The sequence below is a fragment of the Porites lutea genome, chromosome 4 (assembly GCF_958299795.1).
Source record: "Porites lutea chromosome 4, jaPorLute2.1, whole genome shotgun sequence".
NCBI classification, from domain to species: Eukaryota; Metazoa; Cnidaria; class Anthozoa; order Scleractinia; family Poritidae; genus Porites; species Porites lutea.
The window spans coordinates 15,275,655-15,298,445 of NC_133204.1; the positions used below are offsets into that span (position 1 = coordinate 15,275,655).

Below are 22,791 nucleotides of genomic sequence, written 5' to 3' on the forward strand. Positions count from 1 at the left end.
TGGTGATTTCAAATTGCTTAAAAAATCGGAGGTTCTTCCCAGATTGTTTTGATTTCTGTTAGGTTAGTTATGGTTCTGAATTTTATCCCAGGAATGAGTGTAATAGGGGCCGTTGGTCAGCTTATTGTACTGATAACTCAGTCCAACAAGCCGTTAGGGACTGAACTAATAACAAGCCAGTTTTTTTTCTGTTCATGAACTCTTTGAGCGGCACTGTCAGGAGTTTCTAACCCAAGAATATTAATCAGAAAAGTTTTGTTCCCATTAAAAGGACCTACCAGTTCAAATTTTTGAGGTGATATGTCGGATCGGCACAAAAGATTCCCGCGATAAATGTTACTTGCATAAATATACACCGCAGTTTCACACACAGGCGTCCGTGTGGAATCACGTCCCTTGTACAACCTCTGACGTCATCAATGTTTCATTTTAGAAAGACACTTTCAAATCATACTCAAACGAGGGCAGAGAGGAGCGGAGAAAATTTTGATGAAAATCTTGGTCTACCTCATGCCAGTAATTCTTTCATGTCACTGCGATATGGATTTTTTGGAAAGAATTTCCACCAAAGAACCACCAAAATGAAGGCTAGTGAACATGAGTAAATACCCAAAAAAGGAAAAAAACGAGGACAAAAAAAGAAAACAAGTGGGGAAGGGAGAACGAAGCGAAACGTCAGTGGGGCAGTCGCAGAAAAATTTCGGCTTATCCTCGATGTAAGAACCTGTAAAACTCACGAGTGAAGTAAACCAAAGAAGTTCTAGGAAAACAAAAAGTGCACAAAACGAAAAAGTTCATAGGCTCTTAAATTTTATCCTTTTTCGACACCAGGAAAAAAAAAGAGATACAAGAAAGAGACATTCTCGACTTGATCTTGTCCCCATGGCTGTTGTTTCGTGTTACCCTTGTTCTAAACTCTGGATGACAATGACACTTTGGATCTCTTCTCTGTTGCGCAAGACCAAGAACGAGAGGAGCATTCTCGTCATCAGAGCCCGTCTTTCTTTTGGTCATGTGGTCTTGAAAATTAAACCGAGTGGCGCTGGGGACGAGAATGAAAGACGTCATGGAAGAGCGGTCAAAACGAACGACTGAAAGGCTCTGGAGTCGAAATATATGGGTACCTTACCTTGGCGATTTTTTTGTTGTTTTTTTTTTTCCTTTCCCCCAACATTTTCGGGCTAAGCGTTGGTAAGACTTTAAGGATAAGGCTTTGATTACTAAACAGGAGCCCATGCATTCGTCCACCTTTAATATTTCACGGTGACATACGAGACTCTCAGAAGCCATTCTATTTGCAAGGCCTACTCGCGTACTCGAGGAAGGGTTCACTCAAGAAATCAGTGGACGCAAGCGATCACCCAATGATTTAGTAGTTACTTATTTGAAATGGCCACTTACGAGTCATTTAGCCTACTGCGATACTTGTATACATCGGCCACCCTAACAGAGAAAGAGAGAGCTATTAAGACTGTGGAAACTGGCATGATCTTCCCTGGGCGTGGTCGAATCGTTTACAAGCAGGAGCCGATATAAGTTAATCATATCAAGGAAATTTCATGTGATCGATAATTTGCTTTCAACAAACACTCGTAATTAACGTAACTAAACAGTAGTTCTATAGTTCAGGAGCCCATGACTAGGAACCTCTATAATTAAATCTAGTGCCTATTGGCACTAATTGGGGACAACTTTAAAACTAAATTACATCATTAAAAGAAACTAATTAAATACTGTAAAACATATAAAAAAGCCGGAAATTAACACTATTCAAGCTAACTACTCTCTTACACTTTAAAACTAAGTTCTAAATTTACTCATTACACTTTGAAGCTAAGTTATAAACGAGACTCTCGGAAGGTTCCAACTTAGAGTGTTACGTGACTCTCGCCTTGTTTATCAGTGGGATACTTAGTGCGCGTAATCCTTGCTGCATGACGAAGCTGGTGACAATCACGAACTGTAATATACGTGTCAAAAGAAATCCAAGCTCTGCTTCACGCACAAACGATACACGAAGGCTATGGCCGGGTTCGAGGCAACGTTCCCGGCAGGAACAACATTAACCACCGCAACAACTCGAAACCAATCAGAAATCTCCAAAGAAATCCTTGACAAAGTCTTAACTACAACCACTGCTTCGTTGTCGATTGTCGGAACGCTTGTTATTATGATTACATTCGTGCTGTGGCCAGACATAAGAACGAACTCACGCAAAATCATCGTGTGTATATCAATCGGAGATTTTTTCGTTGCGTGCTCAAACATTTTAGGTGTATGGGAAAGAGAAATGGATCATTGGAAAAGTTCGTGCGAAATACAAGCAACGATTGGCATGGTAGCGGTTCTTTCCACCTTCTTTTGGACAGTTTATTTGTCGGTATATTTTTATCTGGTTATCAGCAAGAAAATATCCGTAGACTCAGAAAGGCGAATAATGCTGTGGTTTCACTTCACTGGCTGGGGAATTCCTTTGGCGATAACAGCAATCGCTAAAGAAAATAGGGCCACTGGATATTCAGGGGATTTAGTCTCCTCGGGATGGTGTTGGATTAGTTCTGATCAGCCCTGGTGGAAAATGCTTCTGTGGATGGTCATTGCTGGAAAGGGATGGGAGATCTTGGCGTACATTAGCATCTCTGTGTTCTATGTGTTGATCAAGTTGTCTATAAGGCGAGAGGTACAGTAACAGACGGTAGTAGTTTCAGCTATTTGCTTCGCTAGGGTAGTTTAAGGTCACCTAACGTACGTCTACTTATACTGTCAAACTGGTCTAAACTGTAATTTCTCATTCTTTATTCTCTTCGAGCGGAGACCCTTCAATATTCCTTGACTTATCGTGGGGGGAGAACTGAAGGGACTCTGCTGGAAAGGTACTTCTTGTCAATTAATTTTCCTTGAAACAATCACCCCAGTTTATTCTTGTCACGTTTCACAGTGTTCGTGACTAAAATCAGCTAAACAACAAATACCGTATTTAAATAATAAATGAAATGATATGTGTGGAGAGAAGAACCCGGAAAAAATTCTGAGTTGCAGATGGGAACTCAGAAAGTTCCAGATGGGAATTTCCTCGAATAATAGCCGTCCCTCGATAAATCGCCACCCCTCCCGCCCCCCCCCCCCCCCCCCCACCCCTCTCGCCATCTTCTGTTTCTTTTATCCCCTCCCGGTCAAGTTTAAGTGGAATCTGATCTAGCAAAACTGATTAGTGACAATTCAACAGCAACAACAACAAGTTTAATCAGTATTACCATTTTGTACAGGTGTTACCGATTAAAATAACAATAAACAGCTAAATTTAAGGAAATGAAGATATAATGGAATGGTAGAATTAATTATGTTTTTTTTTTCGTCTGTCAAATGCTTGAAAGACGAAATTAGCAGTTAGCTTGCTGACATGTGAATCAGTATTGTCAAAAAGTTAACAGACCTTATCATGGATATTGTAATTTGTAAATAATGTATTTCGGTCGTTGATTTTAATAAAAAGAGTCTTCCTCAAATCATTATATAGATTACAGTGAAACAATATGTGCATTTCATTTTCAACTGAATTTAGGCTGCAGTGATGACAGATTCTAAGGTCTTCAGGAGTTTTGGGAATTGTAAATCTTCCAGTTTCTATTTTTATATTACGATTTCCTATATCCTGTATATCCTAAATTTGGAAGCCACACGCCTATGTTCAGGATTCCGGATATGACTGATGAATTCAGAGTAATTTGTTTCATTTTTAAAGATGGAATAGGATTTTAGTTTTTTATTTGTTCTTATCAAATTTAGCTGGTGGGTTTTTAGAAGTTTTGACAATTATTTACAGCTTTGGATAGGAAAGTAGAAGGGTTTTTAAAGTTAACTGAGTGTTTGTTAATATTAAGTTGTGTACACAAAAGATTCATTTTATTTATTACACCTGATTTATTTTCTTCGGCCATTTTATCCGATATGTTTAAGCAGAGTTTAGCGATGCTGTCAGGGGGTTGATTTTCAAGGTGAATCCAAAACTTGAAAACTTGAAAAAACTAACTTGCCAGTGATTCTGTTGGCACAATTGTTGGCACTCCAAATACCCGTTCCCCGCCCCCACTCCTCGAGCACAAATATCACTTGCAGGGAAGAGTCTCTTCCAGGCTTTCAGATTGTAGGGATGGCGCAAACAGGACCAAACAGGGGTGGTGGACAGGAAAAATAGTGACTTCGCGCCACACATCCCTATCTGAGCGTCTGAAACAGGCTAAAGATGAATCGCCGTATCGCAGGTTACCGTAAGCAATGATAGACTAGCTTTCTAACATGAAATGTTCTTCTTTGAGATACCTTTGATCCACGATGGAGTCACTGACCGCCAATCTTCTTGTTCTTTTAGGTGACCAAGGGATTTGCCACAAGAAGTTTGTTTTTAACAATGGAATCTGTTGAGGTGTTGAAGAAGGCGGATCGAAAGTTAACATTCATTCCTGTGCTGTTCATATTACTGCGCATGTGGGGAACCATAAGATTTTTCCGTTTCCTGGCCTGTTTGCCAGACTGTCACCACTCAGGACCACAACCTGCCTACAGATGGCTTGAAATTCTTCACGTGAGTATGCAGCCCCTTGAAATGCAGAAGATTGTCTTAGAAAACTCTTCCGTATTTACTTGTGTGTCGCCCTCAACCTCTCCGGTCTCAAGCGCCAAAAATGAAGGTTATGTTCACGCTATACTGGATAGCTTTTCTTGCCAACACGAAAAGCTATTCGGTATAACATGAACAGCAACGGCACAGAACTGGAACAAGTTAGCCGGTTCACAGCCTCTTTCCCAGTCGTCCTGTGACGTCACCCGTCAAGCTTGTCGGGAAAATTCGCCTAGGTTATCGCGCTCGGTTCCAAACCTCCTCTTGTAACTCGGATAGCGCGAACTGGCCTGGGTACGAGGCTGAGTCGTTCATACACACACACACACATCGAACATCGTGCCGGAGCGGTTGGACGAGAGGGTTTGGTGAACTAAATCCCAGTCCTCATTGCCGAAAATTCACTTCCGTCTTAGTGGATTCCGCTCCTTTTTCTACTTTATTCACTTCCGCTACGGTTCGACTATACCTGTGGCACACTACATCAAAGTGTAGTACAGAACGTACGCGATATATGAAGCTCTGATTCACTTTCGAGATCGGAAGCTCAGCTTCGCTCCGTTATGGTATGATTTTCGTGCCGGCGCAAAAGCTATCCAGTATAGCGTTAACATGGCCTTTAATGAGGACCTACTATAAAAAGTTCCTCTAGTCTTTTCCAGGTGTTCAGATAATGGGGAAGACGCAATGAAGTGAGCAGAAAGAAAGGGTGACTAGAACCACATATATATAGCATCCGCTCCCCATTTTGCGCCATTCTCCGCTACCTTTATGCCTTGAACAGTCTTCCACGTTTTCTCTTGTGTAGCCCCATGCCTTTAGAGAGATTAAGATTCACGTTTACGGCACACGGCAAACGGCAAACGTCAGTTGAGAATTTCTCAAAATAGAAAATAAGCAGATAAAAACAGTCCAGAACGATTCTTTTGGATAAAACTGGCATAAAACTACTTATTTTTGTGTAGAAGCAATAAACAGTAAACCAAAAATAAGGGGAAAACTTGGTCACGTGGTACAAATTCACGTTTGCCGTTTGGCGTAAACGTGAATCTTAATCTCTCTTTTGTTTAAGAACTCTCCGCAGTGTTGTGACCTAGCTACGTAGCTTGGAAAACACATGATCACTAGTTTTTATTAACTACCAACTTTATGTACTTTCAGGGTATTGGAGATTCCAGCCAAGGCTTTATAAATTTCGTTTTGTTTTGCCTGTTCACTGAGAAGATAAGAGAGAAATTTAGAGTTTGTGACCAGCACCCAGCAGTTTGTCGCCGCAGTCTGGAGACGTCAAACTCATTGCTTAAAAGTACAAATTACGGTGCGATAGCCTGAGGGAATGCATGTCAGAGGCACCCAACGAGAATATAGTTCAAAACCACTTAAACATAGCATCGATTAACGTATTTTAGTATTTAAACAATAGGTATAGGTATATTTTCATCTCCTAAAAGTTTTTCATCTGTTCGGATTTCCTAGCTGAAAGTCTAATGATCCAAAAGTTATAGGGATCAAAACTTACCTTTTCGAAAATTTCAGCCAGAAAAAAGGCTCCCGACAATTTTAGGTGACCTTTTTAGGGTAAAATGGGCAATTATACCATCTTTTATATGTTCGAAAATCCCAGGAGAGGCAGGCAAGTAAGAAATTTTACAACAAATGTTCCGAAAACTCTAGATCTCAAATCGCCTTCCGAGCAGATATTTTCCGAAAATTGACGCTGGGTGCCCCTGACATGTCAAAATAGTCAACCTGCTCAGTTTACAGTTTTAAGATATGGACGCAAAAGAGACAGAGTGAAGTCTATACCGTGTTGCGGAGGTGTATGAATAGAGTGAAAGGTATATTCGGGGCCAAGTGAACTGTTCGTGATGATAGCTACAGCCGATATATACAGGACGCCACCAGCTGCATATCAGTTACAGCTGTAACAGTGCAATGTCTAAAGTTTGTATTTTTTGTACCGCACAAGTCTGCATTTTATTTTGTATTCCTAGAAAGGACATATTTAAGAACACTGAGTTCACCGTTTCAGTCGGATAAACCAGAAAAGTTGTCGGACACACCTTAAGGAATGGCGAATGGTAAAATCCGAGACCCGCCGAGACGCCGAGATCCTAGTTAGAAATCCGAGCCCGAGACTTTTTGGTAAAAAGTTTCGAGACTCAAAAAAAGTAAAAACAAACCATGAAAAAACGAGACTTCAAGACTTATCAAAAACGCTTCCGAGATTTCGAGATCCTGCCAAAATTTTCCGAAGCACACGTTTTTCGAGATAGCATTCGCCACCCCTACCTTAGTTGCGTACTTTTCAGTGTAACTTTTCTACGCGCGCTTTTTTCTCGTGTTCTTTAAGTTAGGCTCGGTTCAGACGCCGAACGTTTTATGAGCCGAACTTAATTCGAATTAAAGCCGACCCAAATTATTTAGACCGGCTGAACTGATTCAGGCGCCGATCTTAATTGCAGCTGAACTAAGTTCAAAAGGCGAAAAAAATGCTTGCAAATACGTTATAATAATTTATGCATTAAGTTAGGTACATGAAAAGTTCGGCGTCTGAATCAAAGACGTTCCAAAGTCGCTCCAAAGGCGAAATTCCCGGCTGGGCTAGTCGAAAAGAACGGCTGAGCCGTTCCAAATTGAAACAGGCGTTCCTAACTGATTCAAACGCCGAACTTTTCAAGTACTTATTCAATGTATTAGGTTCGGCTCATTAAAAGAACGGCGTCTGAACGGGGCCTTACTGTACTTTTCTTCCATTTACAACACGAAACCATCAGAAAAAAGCGCTACACGGCAGGCCTGTAAGTAGGCTCACTTGCGCGAGTTCTGGAAATATTTTAGCGGCATTCTTCTCGCGCTCGCAAAATTTTCCCGAACTCCCACATGTGTTCCTGCAGGCCAAAGAGTAATAAATAGTACCCAGTTCCCTGGTATGCTTTCAATGAATTAACCTGTCAATCACTGTTATTGTCATCGGTGAATAAGTAATACATAATACCTTGTTAACTATTTACAAACAACTGATCAATCTCCGGCCAAACAGCCAGAACTGAACAGAAAGACGTGACTCATTTTGCGGCATCTAGTACTAGCACCCAAACTAACAAAGACAAGATCTCAATCCAGCTTTAAAAAGGTGAGTCAAATACTCCAGTAGAAAATGAGAGCTATACAATGTTTTCAATTACATTTTCAATATTTCTGTGTTAGTTTATGACAGCACGTACTAGATATTCATAGACTCTATTCTTTGCCTGTTGATATAAATGGCGTGATGACTGCTGTATGGCTAAAGAAGAACTCATTGAGCGCCTACAGCAACGTTATCACAGACGACTAGGTCTTATAACATAAGAGGTCATCAGGCCAATCCCGGCCCCTGTTTGCGCCAAGCGCGCTAAAAACCTTTATCGCTATACGTAATCGTCTCCTTGCCATTTTTATGGTGTTAATAAGATGCAACCGCATGCAACTGATCTAAGGTTATAAATTAAACTACACTACCATCGGCTTACATGTATTCTTATACCCAGTTCCTTTAAATCTACAAAAAAATCGTCACATCGTGTAAAGAACCTAAAAGCATGTTGTGGAACCATTCAAAAACCTTTCGCATTCAAGTATTTGAGTATAGTGGCAGAGATATGTTCTTTGGAAATTAATGATTGGTTGATTCGGTCGCTTTACTATATTGTACATTAACTTTCAGGACAGTTTAGAGATTTCCATTAAACTATTATATGCTCTCTTTTTTAATACAAAGCTGAAATTACTAGAGTGTTACAAAGGATAAAAGCGATTCAAATTGATAATTAGGGAAAGTAAATCCACAACAAAGAAAAACCATTTCACTAATTGCGGAACTTTTGACCTATTTGCACGTCCGCATTAATTATTTAAGACGCTATTACAATATCGCATTATTGAAAAGCAGTTGCGTAATATACTTGTTCTCTGTACAAGAGAAACATTGAAGTAGCGCGGAATAACTGTAACAGGGGACCGGTTGCTCTGCCAAAATGAAAGAGGCGGTATTTTAATCTCATTTGTTTGAAAGCGTGTAAATGGTTTCTGCGCGTTTCATCATCCCCAGCGTGGTTACAAAGGAATGTTTTGAGTTACTTAGAATGACATACTGTTGAGTTAAATTAGTTTCAATAGGCTTTTTTCTTGCAGCATTCAGGACATGTCAAACGAACCTCAAACACCAACGCTGACTGTCACGGATGAAAGTGAAGATGTCACGGAAAAAGACCGCTCTCCTGCCGAGAACGCCTTCTACGAGTCATTTCTTATTCAATCAAGGTCCGCCATTGAAACGTTGTACGCCTCTAACATTTACCATAGTCAAAAGCACGCAAAACAAGTCAAAGATCTTGAACGACAAAAGCAGTACTGTATGTCTCAAATGAACAACGACCAGAAAGAAATGGTTAAAAAGATGGCCCAGTTACAGGAAAAGCAGGAAAAAATAATTGAGGAGAAACGAAAACAACGCTTGAAAGTTTTGTCAACAAAAGGTGATAGCAGAATAAGGCCGCACTCGACATCATCATTAGCAAATTGGGAGCCAAGGTTACTTCAACACAGGCAGAGATCAGGATCGATGCCATTTCTTGAGCCTATTGATGCAAATCTACTAAATCAAAGCCTATCCAAGTCTACTGAGAACATTCACTCCGATTCGTCTATGCTGAGTGCAAGCCTTCCAGCTAATGTTTTATCGCGGTCGTGCGAGGATCTATCCTCTCTCGGGAAAAAGAGAGGCAAAGTTGTTTTGCCTGCCTTGCCGAAGTCATCCCGAGCGATGTCGGTAGGGGATTCTTCGGAGGATTCCGATTCTACCTTTATAACCCGAATGTCCGCCTCGCCTCCGACCAAGCCTAAGCTTAATCTAAACTTGACACCGGCTTCCGGTTTCAAACCCGAGCATCGTCGAGGATCTTTTGATCCTTCCATTTTAAGAGAAGCAGACAAACGGCGAGGTTTGAAAGCCAACAGTCCTCCAACGAGTCCAAAAAGTACTCATACAAAGTGGATTCCTAAGTCTTACGGTTTATCGCAAGCTAGAGGTCTTCCTCCAGTGTAGATATTCTATATATTATAAATCAGATTATGTAAGAACTAAATTTCAAAAATATTCCCTGGTACAGACACATTACACGAGAGTGTAATCTAATTAAGACGTGACTGAAAGATTTTTCTTCTTATAGGTCGAATTCTTCACAGCTTGTTTTTCTCTATTATTGCGTCGCATACGAACTAAAAACCGTTGTAAAGGGCAGGATCGGCTTTGCAGCACTCCAGAGAACAGCTAAGCATCAGCGGGAAGAATTACCACACCAAACATTTCCAGGTCTTATTCTTACAAATAGTACCAGCTTGAGAATCAAGTCTGGGGAAAAGGTTTTATAAAGAGTTCTTCTTAGGTAGTACCACATTGAAGTCGTCAGTAAAACTAGAGAAACACGATTGATGCAGATATTAGGGAGATTCTTGATCACTGTCACGGTAAACGTCAAATTGTATCACGTGACCAATGGGGCTTACCATTTGTCAGAACCAGAGCGGACTAGCAAGACCCTTTCAGTTGTATAAAAGAATTCCATTATCAGTAAAAAAAAAACTACAGACTAAAGCAAGATCAGTCCATTCCTAACTAGTATGCACGGCAATAATGGGTTTAAGCGAAAATGTAGAGAAAGGATTAAAATTTCATTACGGCAAACACTGGCAAACGGAAAAAGTCAATTTGCACCACGTGACCAAGGGTGCTTACCATCTGTGAAAACTTATCAAACCCGTTCAGTTGTAAAAAGAATTCCAGTATGAATCAGAAAAATACAGCCAGATCAGACCATTCCTGAATAGTATGCACGGCAACCTGGGTTTTACCGCAAGTTTAGAGAAAGGATTAAACTTTCGTTTTCAAACTGGCCGGTCATGCCGGCCAATTTTGACCTATAAAAAGCGCGCGCAGTTTTATCTAAACCTTTCATTTACGGTTCGCTATGTCTACAAGTTGTCGGTAGTTAGTTGTTTCACACCAGTTTCATCCTCGAGAATTAGTTTCCACAGTTTGTGATCTGTTGATTTCCTACTGAATCTGACGTTTTCCATCATTTGCGGTAAACGCGACTGTAAATGTCTCTATCGGCGCAAATTATAGTGATATTGTCTAAGTCAAGTCATTGGAAAGCTTACGCACAGCCGTTTTTGAGCGACGCACGTCAGCTGGAAGTAAGGACTTTTCCTCACTTTATTCTTATAGAGACGATTTGCCCGAAAATTTAGGGGAACCCAATGACCCAGAATTCATGATGTGCACTTCTGGTTGAAGCGCGTCGCTCAAAAACGTATGTGCTTATTAAATAAGCTCCCCGTTATTTTGTGGAGGGTATTAGAGGAAGCGGCTGGGAAGAGTATTATTGGGACTCCGTTACAATAATAATCCATTCTTGAAATATGTAGCTGAGTGTCGAGTATGACTGTTTTTTATGCAAGAAACTATATATTGAATTCCGTACTATTAGGGTGCTAAAAAGATAAGGATATCATAGTGAGCTTCTTCATTTATCTCGAGTCTCTTGTCGCGACTAGCTGGTTAAAAGTGGCGAGTTCTAGACTGCGGGACAATGAGTGTATTATTTGTCTTTAAAGTTAGTGGGATGGCTGGCGCGTGATCAACCAAGAGCACTCAGTCTCACGATTGGGCGTTTTCTTTTCTCGCGCGTTTCTTTCGACGGACAATTGAAGAAAGAGAGACAGTTCATGATTGAGAGGAGTGCTGAACACAACATCAGCAGCTAGAGAAAATTGCGCCAACAAATGCGTTATGTACACATTGCTATTTCTGTTGTGAATCACGCGTGCTCTTTAATTTTTTTAAGTACTATATAATACAAAAGGTGTGTGGTCCTCATATAACTTGTGAAGTGCCTTAAGGCATATAGATTTCTCTTTAAGTCTTTCACCTCATTCAACAAAGTTGATGGTTGACACTTCTCGTATTTTAAAGACTCCGCGGCATATTTCTCGGCTGTACGTCAAAAACTACAGAATTCATATTCACACTCACTCACGTTTTCCTGCCAATCCAGACCGTCACAGAGTCAAAATGCTTCCAGATTGAAAGAAATAATGCGCTGAATAATTGTTGCCTGCCTCCTCTTTCTTTCATACGGCACGCAAACGGCTCTGAAGCTACAGTAGTAGCGTTTAATTACGAGTCTGTCCATTTGGGGGAGTCGCAAGAAGTCATGCGTGAGTGGCTCGGGGCTTTACTCGTGGCTCGCAATGGAGAGCTTGCTTGCAGGCTATCCAATTAATGTGTGATCAACGGGGACTACCCTAACTTTTACATTATACGTGTGCCACTTTCGTCAAAAGAAGAACGCTAACAGTCTTTTGAGACCTAGTAGCCTTTTAATTCCTTATTTTACAAAATTAGCTTAAAATTACCTTTAGAGCTATAATTGAAAATTTTTCCTAATAAATGTTCATAGTTAAATGGTATCCTTCTCTAAAAGGTCTTGAGACTTGCCGCATTCAAACAATTTATTCCACATGAATTTCATCACAGCGAAATAAAACGTCGCCTCTGTTGCATTCAGTACGATCCCCAATGCCTGTAAACCTTTAGGTCTGTTCTCAAACTCGTGGATACCGGTGATATCCAAGGCAGCCTGAGAAGACATCAGCAGGAAGAGAAAAAAATTTTCCAGAAAGAACAGGATAAGGGAGAGATTGTACGCGTACAAAAGCTTTGAAGACCTGCCGAACTCGTCGTATGGTGCGGGTACAAAATTCCACAAGCAAACGACGACGAAGACGGTGATTTCGTCAACTATAAATCCAACTTCAATGACCGCGCTCCCAGGCAAATGTTCGTGAAAGAAGAGAATAGAATTGTAGGTGACTACCACGATTAGTTGGAAGAGGAAAGACCAAAACCGAGCCAGGCGGAGAAGACGAGAACAAACGACTTGCAAACCAGGAAACTTGGGGAGTTTAAACAGAATCGCAATTGCAATCAAGCCGCTTATGGCCGAAGTGAACTGCCAGGCGATTTCAAAATTGATGGGATCCGGGTAGCGCGTGAAGTTTTCGCACCGCAACGTGGCAAGCTTTGCTCTCAAGAAACAGTCTGTGGCATACACTGAATACAATACTATGCTAACAAATCTCCATATTAAAAAAGCGAAGTAAGCTACTATCACAAGAAACCTGCCGTTTATACGTGTGTCTGCATGTAGTGGATTTTCCTCTTTCCCCTCATCTACTGATTGTGTCGTGTAATTGCTTATACTACTTCGGTTAGTTTCGTCCTCATTTGTTGGCATACGCTTCTGGGGAAAAAAGCCATGGGTACTTCAACGATTAAACTCGCTGAATGTAAGCCAGAAGCAACTGAAGGAGCCCGAAGAGTCTGATCACAACCGACACCAGTTGCGTGGTTTCATTATTTATTATGATTACGTGGGTTAGTGGAGCGATTTATTGACTTAAAACGATCGTTGTTGAACTGCTCGCTCAGTTTCTCCCACAAGGCTGGGTAGTGTTGATGGGGTTTAGGTAAAATTATCGTATTTTGTGCTAAAAAAACTGTGCTTTTTTAATCGAAGTGAAAACAAAAAAAGAGAAAAAATTAAAGCAGGCGTCAACGCGTTGCACGAATTCTGATAAATTCTCAAATAACAATGAATAACTCACTGATAACAGGTTCCAATCAGGATGGTGGTGAGATTAGCTGCAATTATCAATCATCTGCAGGTGTTTACTGACTGAGTAGAGGGTATAGACTGCGAGTAGCCTCTCTTCTGGTGGTCATGCGCAGAAGAGCTTTGGGGTCGAGATTGCTCTTTTTCTACCGATTTAGTGATGGGAGTGCGCTTGCGCGAGCGTCAAACGACGAATCCGACCTTTATGCCCCTGTCGCTGGACCCCCCCGCCCCACCTCCACCAGGGAAAGGTGGGGCATTAGCTACGAGGCAAAACAAAAATCTGATAAAACCCCATGTTAAGGGACACCTTGTATGTCAAAACCCCAACCAAACGAGGACAAACTTCCCCACTCAGGGTGCAAGCTCAGTCTCTGTTAGTTACCTAGAAAAGTGAGGAGCATGGTGTGGTTTTTCCAACGTAAATAAGCCAACTGTATTAAAAAAAAAGGCACAGAAATCAAGAATTCACAGGTACTTGAAAGACATTCTACTTAAAATAGTCAAAATAAATCAAAATATTGCTAGAAATCCCGAAATAACTGAGATAATTTAAGCAGAACTATGTAAAAGATAACTTCACCACTGGACACAAATCAATGGAAATGTGATAAAAAGTGACCTAAAACACTGATGGGCTCTCTTTTTTAAGCAAATATTTTAGCAAATGATCTGGAAATCCCCTTTTGTTGTCTGCCCATCTTGAGCTCGTTTCTTTGCTCGGCCTTGAGCCTGGCAACCATTCTCTAGCTCGATCCAGACTCCTCTCCTACCTCGATATAAAAATTGCCAATCCCCCACCCCAAGGGAAAAGGAAAGAACTATTAAAAATGGACTAATCTCTCATCCCTACAAGCAAAGCAATATACTGAAATGGGTAAGTCCCCATCCCCTCCCGACAATTAACAGGGCAAAGCCCCGACAAACCCCCAGCTATACCCCATATCTCCCCGGGGTGGGGGTTTCCAGTGACAGGTGCATTATACTCTCTTGGTGGCCACTGATTCCGCAGGCGAATCCCGGATTTAGGAAAAAAAAAGCGGTCCTTTACATTACGTTGACGTAAGGTGGCCTAACTAATATGATGTTTAGTTGTTCTTCTTCTACTTCAACTTTATTTAAATTTCGAAATATATTACAAAAATACATTGGGACTGGGACATTGAGTCGAGATTCTTTAGTACAAAATTGTTCGGAGGTTGAGGCACGTGTTTTGTAAGTATTAAGTATGAAATGTTTTGATCAAAGCTGTGTAAATCGAGCTGAAACTGTGCATGGAACCTTGCGTTTCCTGTGTTCACTGTGTATTTATCTCACCTATTGTGTGGAATATGTGTGAAAACATTATGAATCGGTATATTTCAAAGAGCTACAAAACGAGCAAGAATACCATTGACCGACAATATACAGAACGGGGGCAGCTATAGTGTCAACTATTACTAGTTTACAACATATTTACACACACAGGTAGCCCAAGCTCGAAATATGAACATCGGCGAGCATCGGCACAGTTGCGTAACATTCGAAATGTAAGGATTTGTATGGGGAAAAAACCTATCTTTTCTGTTTCCCACGAATGAAACGCTTTCAATAAAAAAAAACAGCTTACCTTACGTAAAATGTGTTACGTCTTTCCTGTGTGGTCCATGGGCCGATTTAAGGTCGTTTTATAGGTTGTACTGTAAACAGTTTTCTCTAAAAGGTTTATAAGGGAATAAAGGAATCTATTTATAAAGAGAGCAAACCGGTTCCAATAACTTCCCTTAAAGCGACATAAATTGGCTCGGAAACCACACGGGAAGAAGAAACACACAACGTAAGCAGGGGTTAGCCGATTTTTATTTAAATCCTTTTACATTCGTAAGGTACAGAAACAATTGTTTTTCTCCTATACAAATCCTCATTTTTTTAACGTTACGCAACAGTGTCGATGGTCATTTTTCGAACCTGTGTCACCTGTGATTTACAACAGACGATTAATGTGATTAGAACTGGCGTCTCTTCCGGTAAACGAAGAAAGTTAAACCAATCCCGCCATCTCTAGCTGACAGATTATGGCCTTTGATAATTTTACCTATTAAAATAAAGCGCAAGTTTTATTTTGTTTGGATCGATTTAATTTTTTTTCTTTAGGTGGGGGGAGGGTATTCAATGCAAACTGTAGATTCTTGGATGTTCCCTCGTATCCTAGTAAGTTCAGCCAAACTTGTTTTATGGTTGTCATTCTTGACACATTACATTGTATCTTCCACTTAATATTCCGGGGGGTACACCTGGGAATTCTTGGTAGGGGTGTGCCGCCCTGTTTTCCAAATCATGACCCAATTTTAGAACAGAAAGTTATATTTTCCGCACCCGTTTTCAGACCAGACCTCTAAAATCCATATTCGTTTTCAGACCTGGCCTTCAGGCAGAAATTATGTTATCATTACTTAGAATAGAGCGCAAACAAACAAACAAACAAATTCTTCAAATCCATTTCGAGTTTGCATATTTCTGTTTCTTTCTTACTCATTTTGAATTGAAACGATTAATACGTTCATACACTCATGTAGTTCCTTCGAAAACCACACCCGATTCCAGACCAAAATGGGCAAAGTTTATATCCGTTTTCAGACCAAAACGGCGCAAAAACCCTACCCGATGGGGCAGCACATACCTTTACAGCTTATATAAGGGTGTACCTCCCGGGTAAATATTCTTAAAACCAGTTATATGATACTGCGCAACCTGTCCCACCAGGGGCCTTGGGTGTTTCCGACAAGGCCTCACATTATTTAGTTGATTTCTCATCCATCGTTTTAGCTACTAGTTACTGGATTCCCGGGTTTATCGTTTGTTTTAGCGTGCTGGGTCATTGCCTGAATATCACGCGTTTCTGGGGGAAAAGGGAAGGAGGGAAGCGAAAAAGGGAGAGAGCTTGATACTCAGGCTACCTGGCAGACCTGGGTCACCGATTTGCAACGATACGCTTGGGTAACCTGTGGTGATGCCGTCAGCTTTGTCATATGTCATGTGACCCTCTCAAATCATTCCTTGTTGCGGGCAGCGCAGAAGATGGCGGGGATAAATTCGCAAATGTTACATGGTCCTTTTGGTGAGTACGTTGCATGAATATTGGACAAGTTAATCGTTCTATGCGGTAAGAATCTCTCCTTAAGTTTATTGTAATAGTCTTTACGCTCTAGGAATAATTTGCGGTCATATCTTCAGCTGTTTCGCGGCCATGCACGGTGGAATTAAATTGAGTAAAACTGCGTTTTTACGGACCTTTGTGCGTAGTTCCTTCCCGCAAAGTGGTCAAAATTGAGGTCATTTCAAAGATATTGAGTTCTTATTTTGTCGAATTATTTATCGGTTGGGTTTGCGTGGGTTGATTTTGAGTTGAAAATGCGTCAGTTTCTCTCGGGAATTTGCATTACCAGGGACCGCGGAGTAAGTTTTAGATCGGGAGGCGGGGGGCACTCTCCCGAGCGCCGAAGGCGCGAGTTTTGTATGGGGGTCCGCGGGCATGCTCCCCCTGAAAGGTTTGAAAATTTGAGCTTCTAGAATCGCTAGGAATGCATTTAACATTGATAATCGTAAATAATGGTCGTGAATTGGTATAAAGTAAAGTGTTTTATAAACATAATAGTAAACATGAAAAAATTTCACCATTATGATTGGCTAAGAGAAATGCAGTTTTTAGGTAACACGGTGCAGAAAAAAGGTAATTTAGTGCAGAAAAGAGTAACAAAAGTGACATTCTGATTGGTTAATAAACAAAGGAACTCACTAGGATGCAATCAAATGCCCCATTGAAATGGTGGAAAATTTGGATCCGGACCACTTTCAAGCAAAAACTGCAATGGTTGGTGTTTGCAGCACATTTGCTTTTGCAACCGAAACAACTGTAGAGGGGCTGAAAAACTGCTCTTAAAACGAAAGCACTGTGAAAATCACTGGTTTTTGGCTCCTGTTTGGAAGAATTGTCTCGTAGATAAGGAAATTAGTATAGGTAATAGCATGATTTGCAGTAATATTTGGCATAAATACCATGAGTGATATTTCGAAATTGTTATACGTAATTTCACGAGCTGTTAGGCGAGTGAAATTTGAGACAATTTTGAAATATCACAAGTGGTATTTATGCCAAATATCACGCACAAATCATGCTATTATTTGTTTATACTACTACCCACAAAAGTTTTGTAATTTTCACATGTAGGTATTTCAAATTAAGCTGAAATACTACTTCTCTAAGCCAATCAAATTGCAGAAATTTCTCATGTAGTGGTATAACTGATGAAATAGAAAATTATGAGCTGGCTGAGCTTAACACTTTGCTCGAGCATTTCTACGCTGAAGTAAACAATAAAAATGTAAAGATTATGGACCAGAAAGCCTTAAAGTAATGATGGCATCGCTTGATAGACACTTAAAGAACAAATGCTGCACCCTGTCCATTGTACGTGATCTGGAATTTAGTTCGTCCAAAGAGGTGTTGGAGGACAAAGCGAAACAGCTTCGCTTGGCTGGCCGTGGTAAGCGCCCGAACAAAGCTCGGCAAGTATCAGAGGAGGAAGAAGAAATTCTCTGGAAGAGCGGAAAACTCGGAGGTAATAACCCAGAATCTTTAATTCTAACAGATTGAACAATTTCATGAACTTTTCAGCCTGTTTCTGCAGCTTGCAAACTATAAAAACATCGAGCAAAATGTTGTTGATATGTGATGACATTTGCAGCATTTGAATAATTTTTTTTTTGCATGTAGTTTATGCATGTTGACTTCCTGTCAAAGTGATTTTAAAGCTATCTCGCAATTTTTTCATGAATGTTATTAATAAGTAATCACATGATTTTTCTTGTGCAATTTGGAATAAATTTTTTCAAAGGCCACAAACTGCATTCGCCCTACGAGCTCGTGCAATTTTGTTAGCCTTTAGATTTTTTTGTGCTTATTTATTCCAAATTGCACTCGAAATCATGTGATTACCTGTACTTAGAAGCTCAATGTTGAATCAGTCAAGTGCGGTAATGGTTTGAGTCAAAACTAGTGCTCACTGTTTTTATTAAGCAGTGATACGCTATAAACAGCTGAACATGAACATGTTAAAACAACAACAGTAACAAGTAAAATGAAATCAAAACCAGTCTGTAAAATCCCACTGATCATGGTAAAAGATCTTGCACTGTGAAAGTACCAAAGCTTCTTTTCCTGTTTTCATTTCTTGCTATAAACTTGTTTGTCACATCCACAAGTGGTAAGTTATCAGTACAGGTCTTGTGGGTGTTTAGCAAGGCCATGTGATTGAAGCGCTTTTGCGACATCTTTGCTCTAAGGTAGGATTTTATTCGCCTTGCTGTTGAAAACAAACATTCGCCAGAAGCACTTGTTGCAAGGTTGATGTGAATCAGAACACAGATCTGTATCATCTCACTGATCATACTTTTATCAGCAGAATCAACATTTTTAATCACTTTCCATTACAACTTCACGCCGATTTAAGTGTGTATTTCAGAAATGGGCATAACCGCTGGATTTTGTACCTTGAAGGCTCAATTTATTCCTCCGGACTTTCCCTTCGAGAGTGCTCGTTTTGACTCGGTTCAAAGAAGGTGAGATTTTATGGCGGAAGACTCAGAAGCGAATTCAAAAGAATTGAACAATGGCTTAATTAATCTGCCCAGGGCCGCGAAGTTTTAAAGGTATCCTTTTGTTCTAAGTGTGTCAATAAAACTGCAGAGAATTATCGCACATATCGCAGTAGAAGTTTATGGATTTAAGTCTTTCGCAAAACTTCTCCCACTTGGACACGTATTTTTCAAAAAGGAGAATTTTGAGAGCTTCAAAAAGAGATCTTGAACGAGAAATTTCGACCACTGTGGACCGAGATTGGATTTTTTTTCTTGCCGAGGTTTCGAAGTACAAAGCAAGCCGCTGAAGCATTTTTTCTCGCCTATCGCTTAATAAAGTCCGGCCGAGAGTTATCCATTCATTCAATCATAACAGTTGTTCATTTCTCCAGAGCAATGAAACTATACAAGCATTTCTACAAAATTTTTTCGAGGAATTATGAACTCCGCAAGTTTTGATCTGTCGATTACAGCTCTTGTTTTGATTTTAGATATTTCCCGTCTCACTCGACTACTCCGCGAATCAAGTTGTCATGCAAATCGGTGAACTGACAATACGCGGTTATTTCGGGCCCTGCAGTCACGTAACTGAAACGCAAGGGTTTGTTCAACAACAAAAAACTGAAAGGCAAGCGAAAACGTCCAAAAAAGTGAAATTACATTCTAATAAAACTGTGTCAACCCGTTAAATGCATTCACTGCTTGCGTTGTTGACATTTTGAAAAGAGTTGTTTGCTTTTGATTGCAGAGCTACTGAACGAATAAAACGTTCTAATAAATAACTTTCGCAGCAATTCATTTAACGCCAAATTATTTTCAAGGCAAGAGAGTATTTAATAAAAAAATGCTATTGGAGACCAGGTATTTATAAGCTTTAATCAACTTCAAATTTATCAGGCTTGTTTCCTTTGTAACACGGTGCGTGACCGAAAATATGTTATGCAACCAGAGTTGTCCGCCACGCTTCAAAGACTTAAGAGTAAGCGTTCCCACAGACTGCAGCAAATTTAACAGGCAAGTCCGAGTATTTTAATGGATTAATTTAATACTCATCATGTAACAATGGGGATTAAAAAGTTAATGAAGCAACAAAATTCGAAACAAAAGAGACATATCGCACCTGAATCAAAGGAATTCCGCTCGTGGATTCTTCGGAAGGTAGTCGACAATGGCAAGAACAATAGCCTGAATATATGAATACTTGATGACCCCAAAATTTGGGGTACACACTTAAATCGGCGTGAAGTTGTAATGAAAATGTCTGAAAAATATTCTAGTTTTTCTCTGTCCATTAAAGTTTTGAAAACATCCGGTTCTAGAATCAGATATTCCATCCTTATGTCATTTAATGACATGGGTCTGCCGCAAAGTAAAACAAAGCTGTTTTGCGTGGACTAAAAGCTTAAAAAAGTGAAAACAAAACCACAAACATAACAAGTGAGTTTCTTTTCTAAACTTCTTCTCTTTAAATTGTTATAAGGATTTCTTAAGGGCAATTGTGGCAAAATTATTTAGGGGGCATGTGCCCCCCCCCCTGACCCCCTCCGGCTTCACAATCCCTGATCACACTTCTGAAATGACCACAGGGGAACCAGACTCACAACAGCCTACTGGAAGCCAAAAAGATCAATAATTTTGATATACGGGTGATATATAACAATTATTATTCACCGAAGTGGAGGTGGCTAGTAGTGAATATTTACCGAGGCCTTGAAGCGGCGAGGTAAATATCCACTACTAGCCACCGACACTGAGGTGAATAATTGTTTTAGTATATGCTAAAACAGTGAGATAATTGAGCACAAAAATGATGATTTTTAACTCATTTACTATTCCCAACGATTACAGTTTTGGCGCACGATGACTGAACGGCCACAGTCGTCACTTTTTCTTGGTGACAAATAAAACTTTTGAAGGCGTTTGTTTAGCTCTTGCGGGGAAGTTTCTTCAAGAGGAGTTGTGAATTCTTTTGTATTTAAAATCATTCTGTAAAAAAGATTATTAAATTTAGTTTTAAGCTTATTTATGAACAAGTCAACTTAATAAAGTAATGCAAGACTTAAGCTGAATTTGCATTTGTAAACAAAAAACTTTTTCACTGGTTTTATCGATAAATTCAAGTCAAAAAGACAAAGCTTTACCTGTTAAAACTTCCAAACCGAGCTTCGTCACCTTCTTTGTGTATTTTGGGAATAGCTTGCTTGATTAGTTCTGAAATTTCTTAGTTTGTTACGGCAGCAAACTGGGAAAGCATTTTGCTTGCAACTTACGCGAGTTTGGTGTGGCTCGCTCGGAGGAACTGGAGGTGAATCAGTGAATAGTGCAGGATATTCACTGATTGAGTAGCCAATCAGAGCGTGTGAAAAACACTATCCACTGTTTTAGTATATACTGAATAGATTTAGCCAGGACTAAAGAGCGAAGCACTCAATAATATTTATAGTTTGTTCAAACAACAACAACAACAACAATGTATTTATTTAAAGAAATTATAAAGTTTACAATACTTTGTCCTGCAAATAGCTATAATGCTAATCTAGGGAGGACAAGACTTTAAATAAAGATGTTATTAAATTACATAAGAAAAAAGAAAAGAAATACAAAAACATACAGAAAGAAACACCTTACATATAAATTCAAGTACAGGGAATTTGAAAAAGACTAAAATTACAACTGGAGGTATATACAACATATCAGGTTAATCTCATAAAATATTCTATTAAATAATTAGCATTCAAATAATTATCTTTATTACCTAGAACATTAAGGAGTGGTGATGTAATTTTTTTTTACGAAAATTAGATATGTTGAGAGTCTTAAGAGAAAGTGGAATAGAATTCCAAATAGACATACCAATTCTAGTAAGAGATGTTTTCATTTTTTTCAGTTCTAGAGAATTTGACAGAGAAATATTCTTTTGCAGATAATCGCGTCTTATAATGATGTTTTGTATTGATGTTCGCAAACTTATTGAGAAGACTTTTAGGAGCTGTCTTAGCATGAACGTCATACATTAAATAGCTTAACTGTTGAAAGAACAGAGACTGCAAAGGAAGGCAGTTTGATTCAATAAAAAAAGGGATTGCATGGTCTCTGGGTTTAGAAAAATAAATCAAACTCGATATTTATAGTTTTTTTTAAATTAAAAGACCAACACCACTGGCAGAATAGCTCAACATTTGCCAATTGTATTTCCGAGGGCTTGATACTGGGGTTATTGCACAGAAGCATTTTAATATGTTGAGTGTTTTTTTCTATGGATTTTATGTCTGGGCATGTATGTTCACCACAGTGGTAAACCTTTATCGACTGCTTTGTATAACTAATATACTGGCCAGGTGGGCCAGGCATTTTAAAAAGTTTTCTTTACTTCCACATCCTTTGCAGATCATTTTCTTGTCTCCTTTCTTCTTCTGAAACTGCTTTATTTATTATGCCAAAATTGCAATGTGTAAGGACAGTTCAAATGGCTACACATAAAGGATCCCTCGCAACTGCATATCTGGTCCTTGGAAAGGACAGTTTTTTTTCCAATTTCGACCATTCTTTAACACCTTTGTAATTTGTTTCTTGTCACCCACACCTTTGAGGACAAACTTTCTTGCCATCGATTCCCTCAGAAAGTTATCCACTTGTTCACGTTCCACCTTGTCCCAGAATTTGACAGCCATTTTTTTGCTGGTTTTTATTACTGTCATCAGTCGGGGGTCATAAACATTAACCTTAGTTCTTCAGCACTTCTCTCTTGGTTGATGGTGTCTTGTCTTGAGGGGAGACCTCATTCAGTGTATCCAACTGCTTCTTCCATGGCAACCCAAGTACCTTAGATTTGTCTGG

At 39.7% G+C, this 22,791-nt stretch overlaps 3 protein-coding genes across 4 annotated transcripts; 2 read left to right on the top strand and 1 right to left on the bottom strand.

The window, feature by feature from the left end:
- The first annotated feature begins 1,988 nt into the window (after positions 1 to 1,988).
- On the top strand, positions 1,989 to 6,150 carry LOC140932636 (G-protein coupled receptor 157-like). Its single transcript, XM_073382157.1, has 3 exons — positions 1,989 to 2,680; positions 4,370 to 4,582; positions 5,780 to 6,150. Exons 1-3 carry the CDS (start codon positions 2,024 to 2,026, stop codon positions 5,948 to 5,950), a joined length of 1,041 nt encoding a protein of 346 aa, XP_073238258.1. The 5' UTR covers positions 1,989 to 2,023; the 3' UTR covers positions 5,951 to 6,150.
- An 874-nt stretch (positions 6,151 to 7,024) lies between these two features.
- LOC140932637 (uncharacterized) lies at positions 7,025 to 10,362 on the top strand. Of its 2 annotated transcripts, none has more exons than XM_073382159.1 (2): positions 7,025 to 7,754; positions 8,780 to 10,362. In XM_073382159.1, the coding sequence occupies exon 2, from the start codon at positions 8,805 to 8,807 to the stop codon at positions 9,705 to 9,707; it is 903 nt and encodes a 300-aa protein (XP_073238260.1). In that variant the 5' UTR covers positions 7,025 to 7,754; positions 8,780 to 8,804; the 3' UTR covers positions 9,708 to 10,362. The 2 variants fall into 2 exon arrangements, with proteins under 2 accessions (XP_073238260.1, XP_073238259.1); XM_073382158.1 differs by having other exon boundaries at positions 7,026 to 7,754; positions 8,795 to 10,362.
- Positions 10,363 to 12,023: 1,661 nt separating this feature from the next.
- Positions 12,024 to 13,176, bottom strand: LOC140932638 (uncharacterized). The gene has a single exon (XM_073382160.1). The coding sequence runs from the start codon at positions 12,958 to 12,960 to the stop codon at positions 12,124 to 12,126; it is 837 nt and encodes a 278-aa protein (XP_073238261.1). The 5' UTR covers positions 12,961 to 13,176; the 3' UTR covers positions 12,024 to 12,123.
- Positions 13,177 to 22,791: the final 9,615 nt, after the last annotated feature.

Coding starts and splice junctions, on each gene's coding strand:
- LOC140932638 (XM_073382160.1), bottom strand. CDS start 12,960: ATGCCAACAAATGAGGACGAAACTAACCGAAGTAGTATAAGCAATTAC.
- LOC140932637 (XM_073382159.1), top strand. CDS start 8,805: ATGTCAAACGAACCTCAAACACCAACGCTGACTGTCACGGATGAAAGT.
- LOC140932636 (XM_073382157.1), top strand. CDS start 2,024: ATGGCCGGGTTCGAGGCAACGTTCCCGGCAGGAACAACATTAACCACC. Junction 2,681..4,369: donor AGTTGTCTATAAGGCGAGAG/GTACAGTAACAG, acceptor TTGTTCTTTTAG/GTGACCAAGGGATTTGCCAC. Junction 4,583..5,779: donor GATGGCTTGAAATTCTTCAC/GTGAGTATGCAG, acceptor ATGTACTTTCAG/GGTATTGGAGATTCCAGCCA.